The sequence below is a fragment of the Chelonia mydas genome, chromosome 3, assembly GCF_015237465.2.
Source record: "Chelonia mydas isolate rCheMyd1 chromosome 3, rCheMyd1.pri.v2, whole genome shotgun sequence".
In the NCBI taxonomy this organism is placed as follows: Eukaryota; Metazoa; Chordata; order Testudines; family Cheloniidae; genus Chelonia; species Chelonia mydas.
The window spans coordinates 72,768,812-72,781,253 of record NC_057851.1 but is presented as its reverse complement, the minus strand read 5'-3'; the positions used below and the strand labels follow the sequence as shown (position 1 = coordinate 72,781,253).

Below are 12,442 nucleotides of genomic sequence, written 5' to 3'. Positions count from 1 at the left end.
GTGTACCGACCAGCCAGAGATGTGTTGGACAGGGTCGTAACCCTGCCCCGTCTGGTACTGGACTCCCTCCTATGGTGGCTCGACCCTCGAATGGTTTGCGCAGGGGTGCCTTTTGCCAGCCCTCAGCCCTCGCTCACCTTGGTGTCAGACGCCTTGGATCTGGGTTGGGGGGCTCATCTAGGGGACCTCAAGACCCAAGGCCTCTGGTCTCCGGTGGACCTCGCTCTTCACATCAATGTCAAAGAGCTGAGGGCAGTGCGTCTGGCATGCTACGCTTTCAGAACACACATAATGGGCAGGGTGCACGCTCCTCTCCCCTGTGCCTAGAAGCCCTTGCCCTGTGGGACTTCTGCATAGAGCACTCGATCCACCTGCAGGCTTCATACCTCCCAGGGGTGCGAAACACACGGACAGCCTCAGCCAGACCTTCAACGGCCCCAAGTGGTCCCTTTGGCCAGACTTGGTGAGCTCAATCTTCCGGTTCTGGGGCTCTCCCCAGATAGACCTGTTCACCACTCTGGGCAACAGGAAACGTCAGACATTCTGTTCTCTCAGGTGCCACGGCTCGGGGTCCATCGGGGACGTCTTCCTTCTCTCATGGAAGGGCTGCCTGCTATATGCTTTCCCACCCATCCCCCTAGTCCACAGGGTGCTCCTCAAGATCCGCAGGTACTGGGGCCGAGTCATACTAATAGCGCCAGTGTGGCCGCGTCAGCACTGGTTCACCTCGCTCCTGGAAATGTCCGTAGCAACCCCACTCACCTTACCCCTGGTCCCCGACCTGATCACACAGGACCGGGGCCAACTCCGGCACCCGAATCTGGAGTCGCTCCACCTTACGACCTAGATGCTCCATGGCTAAGTGCCACAGAGCTGTCTTGTTCGGACCAGGTCAGACAAGTCCTCCTGGGTAGTAGAAAGCCCTCCACTAGGGCTACTTACCTGGCCAAGTGGAAAAGGTTCTCCATCTGGGCGGAGCAATGTAGTCAGTCGCCGCTCCTCACCTCCATACCGTTTATAATGGACTACCTCCTTCACCTAAAGCATCAAGACTTGTCCCGATCATCAGTAAGGGTCCACTTGGCCGCTATCTCGGCCTTCCATCCGGGTTCAGACGGTTTCTCGGTCTTTGTAAACCCTCTGGTCAGTCGTTTTCTCAAGGGTTTGGACAGGCTCTTCCCACACACGGGTCAGCCTGTCCCTGCCTGGGACCTGAATTTAGTCCTCTCCAGGCTTTACAGGCTCGCCATTTGAACCTCTGGCCACCTGCTCCGTTATATCTCTCATTCAAGGTCACGTTCCTTGTGGCAATTACCTCGGCTCAACAAGTTTCAGAGCTCAGGGCTCTCACGTCTGAGCCCCCTGACACAGTTTTTTCATAAGGATAAGGTCCAGGTCAGGCCTCATCTGGCTTTTCTCCCGAAGGTCGTCTCCCATTTTCACATGACCCAGGACATCTTCCTCCTAGTGTTTTATCCCAAGCCACACTCCTCCGACAGGGAGCGCAGGCTGCACTCACTGGACGTGCGTAGGGCCTTAGCCTTCTACATAGAGAGAACTAAGTCGTTCCAGAAGTCCGTCCAACTCTTCGTAGCCATGGCGGACAGATGAAGGGCCTCCCGGTATCCTCTCAATGCATATTGTCGTGGATAACATCCTGCATTAGGGAGTGCTATATCCTGGCAAAGGAGCCTGCTCCGCAGATAACCGCTTACTCTACCAGGACCCAGGCCGCCTCTGCAGCGTTCCTGGCACAAGTCCCTATTCAGGAAATTTGCAGGGCAGCTACGTGGGCCTCAATACATACATTTACGTCAGACTATGCAATTACACAACAGTCCAAGGATGATGCGGCTTTTGGGAGAGCCATGCTCTTTTCTGTGGATAACTCCGACCCCACCTCCTGAGCTCTAGCTTCTGAATCACCTGCTTGGAATTGACATGAACAATCACTCGAAGAAGAAAAACGGTTACCTACTTTCTCGTAACTGTTGTTCTTCGAGATGTGTTGTTCATGTCTATTCCAATACCCACCCTCCTACCCCTCGGTCGGAATAGTCGGCAAGAAAGAACTGAGGGGGTGGGGGGTCGGTGGGGCCCGATATTGGGCGCCATGAAGGTGCCACCCCAGGGGACACCCAGGCCGACCCTACAGACGCTGCTAGGGGGAAAATTTTCCAGCTGGCGTGCATGCAGCACGCGCACACCTGCTTGGAATGGACATGAACAACACATCTCGAAGAACAACAGTTACAAGAAAATGAGTAACCGTTTTTTCCTTAATTCTAAATTTTTGCTCAAAAATGTGTTTGAGCTACTTTGCCAAAAACTGGTTTTGTGTCCTTTTTTTTTTCTTTCCTGCTTGTAAAATCCGTTCTATTTGTTCTTCATAGACTATTTACTTTCTCAGTTTTAAAAGAGCAAATTACAACAGATAGTTAGAGCCCTGCAAATCCATGGAGATCTGATTTATATCTGCGGATATCCACAGATTGTTTTTGCAGATCAGATGCAGATCCAAATTTTGTATATGTGCAGGGTTCTACAGATAGTTTTCAAAAGTAAATTCATTTAACATATCAATCCTGATTTAGAGTAAAATTCACCCCTATGGAGAGGGACCATGTGAAGCCTTTTCTCCACTGATCTTTAAAGTGGGACATAAGCCTTATGTTGTCCCTTCACATGCGAATGAATTTTACAAGGACTGCATTGCACAAGAATCTTTGAAATCGTATATGTTTACAAAGTGTTCTCAGGTTGAGAACCATTCTCCAAACCTATTTGCCAGGCTACACAGTGGTATAGGTCAGCTTACTAGTGGATGAAGAAAAGAGCTTGTGCAGATGAAGAATTTTGTATATACTGTGGTAAACCCAGCTCAAACAGCTACAAGGGGAGGTAGTAATTAGTCCCAGGGGGTTAAAAGGCCCCTCCCTATCCACTGAGAAGAGAGAACCAGGGAGCAATAAGGTTCAGCTGGAAAAGGGGTTGCTAGGGAACCAATTAGGTTCAGCTGACTCCAACTACTTGAGACATTTTTAAACCCGCCCCTGCCTGGAAGAAGGAGGGGAGTGAGAGAAGCTGCCAGTAGGTTGTTTGCAGCAAAACACCAGACCTTCCCATTAGGGAGGCTGCACTCCCCCTTCGCCCCCCAGAAGGGAAGGAAAACAAGCACAAGGGACTGACTGAGGAGAGGAGTAGCAGGACCCTGTGCCACCTATAAAGATTTGCCTTGCCTCAAATCTGAGTCTCCAAGGCTAAAAAGGACTGAGCCTGCTGAGGTGAACAAGGTATTTCGCCACAATATGTTATAAATACATGAAATATATTCTAACGGTTGTGATGTCACTCCCCATTTCAAAGGGGCAGGCTGGTTCTGTCTCTCACTAGATAGTGAAAACTTGGTGGCTGGATAAGCTATGATTTTTTTGGGATTTCCCCTTTTCCCTGCCTTTTAGAATTTTTCTCCTGTCACTTCATTGGGGCTAGATTAGCATAGGATGCTTCCTTGTGGGTAGTTAGACTTGTTTGCCTTAGGGTTCTCCACCCTCCCCCCTCAAGAAAATCAGACTGCAATTTGGGTCTCTAAGGGAAAGCTGGGCAGTGCTCAGCCAAAGGGATTATCTTCTTTCAAACTGCTGAAAGTTGGTTTGGAGTGATTTGTGACTGCTCAGTCCTTGAAGAAAGTAAGACCCAGGATATGCAATTTCTTAAAGCAGATGTAGAGATATATTCACTGCTTTTTGTAGCCTGAGGTACCTATTGGGTTCCACTCTATTCTAAATGTGAAGAAAGTGAACTCTGTTTTCTGTGTGCCAATCTAATTTCGGAGACTCAATTTTCCATTATTCAGCAAGTCAAATGGAAGGAATTCTGCAAGAGGCATGCATTCACATACTCATTTACTCAAACAGTAAGAAGTTCCTTTGGGTTTTTGGGTTCTCAAAACCAGCCAAAAGTTCCTTGCCCCATTGCAGAAAACACTTCTAGGTTAGATAGTCTGCTGAAGTGTTCCTTTCAGGACCTCAGATTATGCAACTAGTTATGTTTACATGTGTGTCTTCATAACTTGGTGTCGGTTCCAGTTTTCACATTCAGTCACTCCAACTATAGCTTCTGAGAACATAGCCTTGATCAGAGCTCTCTCTGGCCTACCTCTCCTAACACTTTGGATATTAAGTCCCCTCTCATGCATGATGGTTACAGCACAAGAAAATTTGCTGGGGTTACTTCTGTGTTTCCTGCCTGGAGAGCAATCACGATTGGTACATGCATGAGTGAGAGGCTCACTTAAGTCTCGGAGTGGAGTAAGTCCACTGGATGTTGGCAGAGAATAATGTTTACCAATAATTTTGCTTAAAAAAAGGGGGGCTATAGGCAATTTAGTACTTCAGTCAGGATCTGATGGGGGCAAGGCAGTTAAAATTCAAACAAACAGTGTATCACTGGCATATTTATTTCCTGTTGTGTTGAAGTTGGACATTTTCTCCTCTTTGTTTAAAGGCCTGGAAGCTGACCTGGATCAGCCATTCCTTCATAAAGGGGTGTGATAGCTCAACATTTCGTTTCCATTCTTCTCTTTAGGTGTATTAAGCTGTGTGCATATATCAAGGGAGAGGAATGTGGAAGTGATCTGTATTATGGTCACATGAGGGAGAAGAAGTCTCCCTGAGGGAAAAAAAAAAAACTGGAATTTTGAAAGGTTATTTTAAATTTTTGTCAAGGTGGTCCTTATAATAATAATTTCCTGGCCTGCTTGATTACTTCTAGTTAAACATGAGCAAACACAGAACCTTTGTCATTGCTGAATATTCAAGAAGGTGGGTTTTATTGTGAAGCTTGAAGTGAAAATGATCCAAAATATCTTCCAAATCACTTCATTCTCCTGAGTTTTTTCCCACCCCTGTAAAAGGTGGTCTCTTCATAAGGCAGTCCTTGCATGAGAACACACTTAATTATTGCATCTGTGTATCTCAAACAAAGTTTTGTGTGGCTTTTAAACTTTCTGTTTAGAAACCATGTTGCCTCTTTCGATTTTCAATTTCTCTTCCCCTGCTTTTATTTGTATTTATATTAGGATATTTACATGAAAACAATACTATTTTTGCTTTGTCTTCTGCTCATCATGTAATATTCCCCACTTAAAGGCAATGCTAAAGCTGTGTGTCCAAGCCCATTAGCTAGAAAACGCTTCTCTTCTGAGGTATTCACTTTGCCATTTAAACTGTCACAGCAAGCAAACAATGGAGTTGTGCATAGCTATTTAGCCAGACTAAGTTATCACGAGATAGGAAACATCCATTTACTGTTCTATCATAAACAGACAAAAACGCTTTACTGCAACAGAAGTGCTTTACCCTGGTTGAGTACATTTTTGGCTCACAACTGTAATCATTATCTGTGTTCAGTGAGGTACAGCTGACTCAGTTTTATGTAGAATTTTGGGGGGCAACCTTTAACCTCTTCAACATGCAGCTGAAACAGACGTATCTTGTTACTCCATTTCTGTGTGTGCTATATATCAGAGTTGATTATAATTGAATTGTAAAAGGTGAGCACTTCCAGTTTTTCTGGGTAGCTGAGATTTTTGGCAATGTATGCATTTAATGTAATGGTGTCGTCTTCTGCTATTTAAAAAAAAAATTATATTGAAGGGGAAAAAGTATTCTAAAATTAAGTTTTACCCCTCAAGCGGTGGTGTCCTAATCCTTTAATGTGTTTAAAATGTGTACGATGTACTGAAAAAACCTTCTAAAATTCATAAGTATTTTTTTCTTGCTTAAGCGCTATTTTAAAATAAAGTATGTGGAAGTTCTGGATGATTTGGGGAACTTGGAGATGGGATATATAACCTTTTTTTACTCTCATGTCACCAGTTCGATGCATACTGGAAGTGATCTGTCAGCAGTCTGGTATGCTGAAGGCTTGGCTATACGTGGAGTTGTTCCTGATTAACTCCATGTGTGAACACTCTTATTCCAGAAAATATCAGCACATGGAGTTACTTAGGATCAACTCCATATATAGACAAGCCTTTAGTCCTGTTTCTAATGGACAGATGTCCACTCCCCAACATTGCTAATTAGTCTCAACAAAGAACCTAATGATTAAATGAGTGAGTATGGAGTCTCCGCTATCCTTTTCTAGAGGTGTGGTCCGTCAGGGTCATATGGAGAAGTTAACACATCTTGCAGTACATATCGCTTTGTCGTCATGGAAATAGAATGGTTTCTTTTACCCATATGCACCAAGTTCAGATACATTTAAAATACGAACATAAAGTATGAATTAATCACTTGCCAAAATTCTTGATTGAGTTATGTAAACAAAAATAGCATCCAAAACTGTTAAAAAAATATCTCCTGTTTTGCCTTTAAAAAAAAAAAAATTCAGAAAACAGGTTTTAGAAATCACTTCTAAATTACAGTGTCATAAAATTAGGTCATCCAATGCAGCTCCCTGTCATTACAGGCTTGTGAATTAAATCCTGAATGTTGAACAATATTAAGCACTGGGGAGGGGGAGGGATATATTTTTTTAAGAAGATGCAAAAGTCATCCATGAACTTTAAGATGATGGTGTAGTGAGGAGTGGCAAGTGAATTGTTTTCTAAAAATGACTAAGGTGGTCTGGGAACTTGTTCCTTAGCCAAGAAAGACAGCACATTTGTTCTCTTGCCATGTATCTGTACACATTATTTGGCATTACTTGTGGTTTTTTTCTTTCATATGCTTTTTCAGAAGAAAAACTACAAAATGAAAAAATTGCAAGAGAGATGAGTGAATTCATCAATAAAGAACAAAATAGCAATTCAGCACCACAGGAAGCGAAGGAAACAGAGGATGATGTGTTCAATGAAAAGAAAAGATCTCCAGGTGAAACTGCACCAGATATAGAATCCAAAAAAGAGGTTAAAGAAAAAGAGAGAACAGGAAGGAGTAGGTCAAGAAGTTCTAGTAGTGGTACCACTAGCAGCAACAGTAGAAGCAGTAGTAGCAGCAGTACTGTGTCTAGTACATCATATAGTACGAGCTCAGGTAGTAGCCGCAGTTCTTCACGGTCTTCCTCTCCTAAAAGGAAGAAGAGGCGTAGTCACAGTAGATCTCCATCACATAAAATTAGGCGCAGTAGAAGTAGGAGTTATTCTCGTAGAAATAGGAGAGAGAGGAGTAGAAGTAGGGAAAAGATAAGAGAAAGGAGAAGGTCTAGTAGAAATAGCATTGACAAGGGGGAGAGACGAAAAAATCGTAGTCCTTCCCGGGAACGAAGTTGGGAGAGGCGTAGGAGCAGTAGTCACTCAAGGGATAGGCGAGCTAGTCATGCTAGTCGCAGCAGGAGTCGAGATAGGCGTAAAAGTGATGACCAGCATAGAAGTCTTAGTGGAAATAGGCACAAGCACAAGGGTGATGGTAAAGATCAAGACAGGAAAAAGGAACGAAGTAGGAGCATAGATAAAGATAGGAAGAAGAACAGAGAACGGGAGAGAGACCAGGAGAAAAGAAAAGAGAAGCAAAGAAAAGAAGAAAAAGACAGTAAGTCTGGCAATCATGATGACAGTAGGTTAAAGAGAAAAAGAGATAGTGAAAGAGCTCTCTCTCGCAATTCAATATCTGTTAAAATTTTAAGACAGGATTCTAGACAGGAAAGCAAAAAAAGTTCTACCAAAGATAGTAAAAAACATTCAGGCTCTGAATCTAGTGTCAGGAGCAGTTCTGAATCACCAGGAAGCAGCAAAGAAAAGAAGGCTAAGAAATCAAAGCATAGTCGGTCACGATCCATGGAGAAATCTCAAAGGTCTGGTAAGAAGGCAAGCCGCAAACACAAGTCTAAGTCACGATCAAGGTAGTATACTTTTTAAGTATTTTGTCTGATTATTTTTTTTTTTACTATTCGTCTTCCTGTGTACAACATATAAAAGTATTTTTTTTTAAAATAAAATTCGGTATTTGTTGTAATTGTTGTCTTGGGCAAAAGTAATTTTGGGAAGTCTTTTAAAATTACTAATTGTTAAGCCTAAAGTATGTGTGGTTTTGGGGCGGGGTGTCTTTCCCCATTAACTTTTTCCCCTTTCCCTTTATTTTTCAGGTCAACCACCCCTCCTCGTCGTAAACGCTGAGGAACGATGTGGCACCAGTGACATGACATTAAAAAATTCCATGAGTTTTAAGGGCTTGTCTCATTATAGAGGCACATTGTGGCTGTGTAGGTGAAACCAGAATCCTTTTTTAAACTGTAAATAGGTGTATTTTTTTCCAAATGCTGCTCAGTTAAATAATAGGATTTCTTTGTATTGCAATTTTTTCAAAAACAGTAGTGCTTAATAAGAATATAAAACATGCCATTCTCTTTCAGCTGTAATGTTCTTAAAATTACTATTGAATGTACTGTGATGTCAATAAAGCTCTTTAGTTCATTTTTGTTTAAAATTCTTGCACCTTAATTTTGCGTGTTAAAATAGATACTTTTTTTAAAGGCAGCTGTTTTTTTGTATAACAAATTTTAAAAGTACTTTGAAAAAATTTTAACATCTATTGTTTTTCAAAGTATGTAATTTTATTTTTTTTATTTTGTCCAGGGATTTAAAATTAATCAGTTGGGTCGGGGTTGGGGAGAAAAAGAAATAGTCTTCTAATTATTTTTTTTGTTAGATGAAAATGTCTTAACATTTTCACAGTTCTCCTTCTTTTTTTGGACTATCAGGTAACATATGCTGTGTGTGTAAAATATGGATCATTCTGTAATATACAATATGCTAAACCCAACTGAGCACCAGTAGGAATATGTGAAAGTAACTGATCATGTGCACCATGAATGTTCAGCTTTGGAACTATATTCCTCAATCAACCACTTCTATTTTGTGTTCAACCGCTACTTAATACTGGTTGGAATATAGAATAATGGATAATAATCTGCTCTCAATAGACTATCAGTTCTCTTAAGAAGTGAGAATTTTGTGAAACATTGGTTATCTTGACAGTTTAGACATTTGGGAATGTGTAGATTTTTTTTTTTCAATCAGCTACAATTAAGTTTAACATACACTACTGTGGAATATAGGTTCTGCGATGCACTGCATTTGGTTTTCAGTCCAGATCTTATATTATCTATTCAGTTTAAAAAAAAAAAAAAAAGTGAGAGATTTATATACTCTCCCAATAACTGGAATTTTGTCATGTCCTGTAATTATGGAAACTACATTTGACACAACTCCACTGATATTGGTAGTGACTTGGCAATAAAGAGCATACTACAGTACTGCTGTATTTAAAAATTCCATAGATCTCACTAAATAGCATATACAGAACATCTATTATTAGCAGTACATTGGCATTAATTTTGTTACGTTGTTGACATTCACATACATTAAACTTCATCGTGTTTTTATAAGAGAGTTCTCTTATGAGCATGTTTGAATGGGAAAGGTAAATAAGACGGTCAGGTGTAATTTCATACATGGAGGAGATGTGGTCTTAAACAATTTTGTGGGTAAGTATATAATGGAGGGTTTGTATAAATAAAGAGAACTCTAAATTTAGATGCTCTATTAATTTGGATGTGTGCAGGCTTCTGCCTGTTCCAAACAGACACAGATTAAAATAATTTTAAAAGATTTATGCAGTAGGGAAAAGGAAACACAATTTTTAAGTATATGGAGCAAGTGTTATGGGGCTTCTTTAAAACCCAAGTTCACAAATGAAGGCTGGGGTGGAATGAATATCGTATCCTCCCTGTTAGGGCTTCCCCTCGTCCTCCCTTGGTTCTTGTCACGCAGACAGAAAGAAGGCCAGAGTCTGAAGTGCAAGCAATGCAGTGTTTATTGGGGTTAATCAAGCAAGCATATCCATAGCTTTGTACACCAGTAGAGTTTTTTCCTCTCCTCCTCGCCCCCCAGCTCTTTCTTAGCAGGCTCAATTATACCTGTAGTGCATGCTCCAGCACCACTCCTTACAATTTATGGTCCTATTCCATTTTTGGGGGGTCGGGGGAGGGGGTGGTCAGGGGACAAGGGGTTGGATGGATTGGGGGTTCTGAGGGGGGCAGTCGGGGTGGGAAGTGGGAGGGGGCGGATAGGGGGTTGGGGCCAGGCTGTTTGGGGGGCACAGCCTTCCCTACCTGGCCCCCCATACAGTTTTGCACCCCGATGTGGCCCTTGGGCCAAAACATTTGCCCACCCTGTCCTAAACTGTGGCTACCGTACCCCTTACAAGTTCCTTTGCACTTACAAGTAGTGTTGAGAGTTCTAATTTTATTCTCACTAGATTTAGAAAACACAGAATTGCTAGAAAGTCTCTGTCCCCAGAAGTTTGTAACTTCTTCAGTTACTTGAGGGAAATAATTTTTAAAATAATCCTGATTTTTACTTTCATTTTGATGAAATAAACAATTCTGGATTTTTGGGTGGAAGCCATGATGGGATGGAAGCTTTGCACCAGCTCCTAGAAAACCACAGGAAAATCATTGTGATCCTCAAAGCTGATTTGGGCACCTAGGTTCCCTGTACAATGAATGAAGAAAGATAAGTGCCTTATAATGTGATCCACAAAAGCCAGCATGCTAGGCAGGGAGACACCGAAGCTTGCTAGGGGGAGATGGTAACAAGAGAAGTGTGTCCTAAATCCCTCCCCTCTCAAAAATAGGTGCCTAAGTCTGGGCTGCACAGTGACACCTATATCTGCTTACTGATCCATAAACAGGGAGCCAGCCACATGGAGTCAGGTGGATTAGGGGCCTAAGGTGTCTCTTAGTAGTTAGACACATGCCTTGCTTCACACAAAATGGTGAGAGGAGGAGGTGCCCACCTTATTACTTCTTGCCCAGTGGTTAAAACACTCATGTAAGATGTGGAGACCCAGGTTCAATTCCCTTCTCTCTGATGGGGTGTGTGGGAGAGGAAGGATTTGCACACTTCTCAGGAGGGTATTTTAACCACTGAGATATGACAAATTGTGTGTGTGTGTGTGTGTGAGAGAGAGAGAGAGAGACTGTAGTCCAGTGGTTAGGGCAGCCCTTTGGGGAGTAGGAGACCCAGGGTCCAGTCCCTCTCCCCCCCCCCCCCCCACCCTTTTCATTAGCCACAGTGGCACAGCTTCAATTGGAGAGATTGAGGAAACCCTCTAACATCAGAATACTACATAGCTCAGTGGTTAGAGCACTCACCTGAGAGGCAGAAGATCCTTATTCACATCCTTTTCCCCCTCTGGCAGAGAGGGGGAAATTCAACCTGTTTCTCCCACATCCCATGTAAATGCTCTAACCCCAGGGCTAAAGGTACTAAGGTGGGCACCATCTTCTTGGGTGGCCAGATTTTGAATAGAACCTGATCCAGCTTTTGAGCACACCTACTGGATTGGACCCTGAATGTGACTTAGGCATTCAGCTGCCTGTCTTCTCTGGGGTTGTGAATTGCTCTGGGACCTAGGCAGGAGTTAGGCGTGCAGATGCCTAGATGGAGGCAGCAATGTGCATGCCCAGATGCAAAAACATAGGTGCCTAGGAAACTCTGACCCTGAAAATTTAGGCTTCTAAGTAATTTAGGCACCTACAGGGTTCAGCAGAAGTTTTGTGGATCATAGTGGAACCAAAACTGGAATGTAAGTGCCTGAGGCTTAGGTTCCTAAGTCTGTGGTTTAGGCTCCTAAGTACCTTTGTAGATCTGGGCCCCTATTCCTTATTTCAATAATTCCATATTCCAAAAATGGAAATTGTCAGATTAGGTTTCCTCCTGCTAATGGAGCACACTAAGACCTGTTCATCTATTTTAGCACATTATAATCCACTCAAAAACAAACACCACCACTTGATTCCAGCATTCTAATACTGCTTCCAAATTGACATGTCTTAATTGCTACTTGTTTTGTCATCATTTTGATTTCTCAACACTGTATTAGTTTAATGTTCTCAATTAGCATCAGATCCATTGATGATCTTACCCACATCTTCAGTATTTCCCTTTGCCTGCTACAAACAAAACTTTTAAATTCTTAATTCAGTACAACCACTGTATTGTGTCCAAGCTTTTGTTACTATCCTCTCTGCTCATACTAAGTAACTCAACATCGTTCAATAAGATATAGATACATCTTTGATGTCTTCTGCAAACACAAACAAAAAACCAACCTGTGACAGTGGGAGAAGCCTAGGGCTGACTCACCACTCTGCGCTTTGTAAGTACCCAGATTGAGAGTTGATTAGAACTGGGTGATTAAACAGTTAATGAGGAGATTCAGCTCATCAGCTAAGGACTATTAATTGGGAGACAGGAGACAGAAGGAAAGGTAAAACAGCCCAAGACCTTAGAGTGATAAGACCTCTCTTTCAACTCTCTCACCCAGTGGAAAGAGGGCTGTTGAAGCTTAGGGAAAGCCTTATGGTAACGGGACATGAAGTCTGTGTAAAACACTGTAAATAAAGTGCACTGCTAGTGAACTTGTCAAGAGTG

At 42.5% G+C, this 12,442-nt stretch overlaps 1 protein-coding gene across 1 annotated transcript in view; it reads left to right on the top strand.

Annotated features, from left to right (window-relative positions):
- PNISR (PNN interacting serine and arginine rich protein) overlaps positions 1 to 8,416 on the top strand; it is a 34,764-nt gene extending 26,348 nt beyond the window's left edge. Inside the window, exons 11-12 of the mRNA XM_027829391.3 lie at positions 6,744 to 7,845; positions 8,089 to 8,416. Coding sequence (XP_027685192.1) covers positions 6,744 to 7,845; positions 8,089 to 8,119 — 1,133 coding nt within the window. The 3' untranslated portion in view covers positions 8,120 to 8,416. The remainder of the gene's footprint in view (positions 1 to 6,743; positions 7,846 to 8,088) is intronic.
- The last annotated feature ends 4,026 nt before the right edge of the window (positions 8,417 to 12,442 follow it).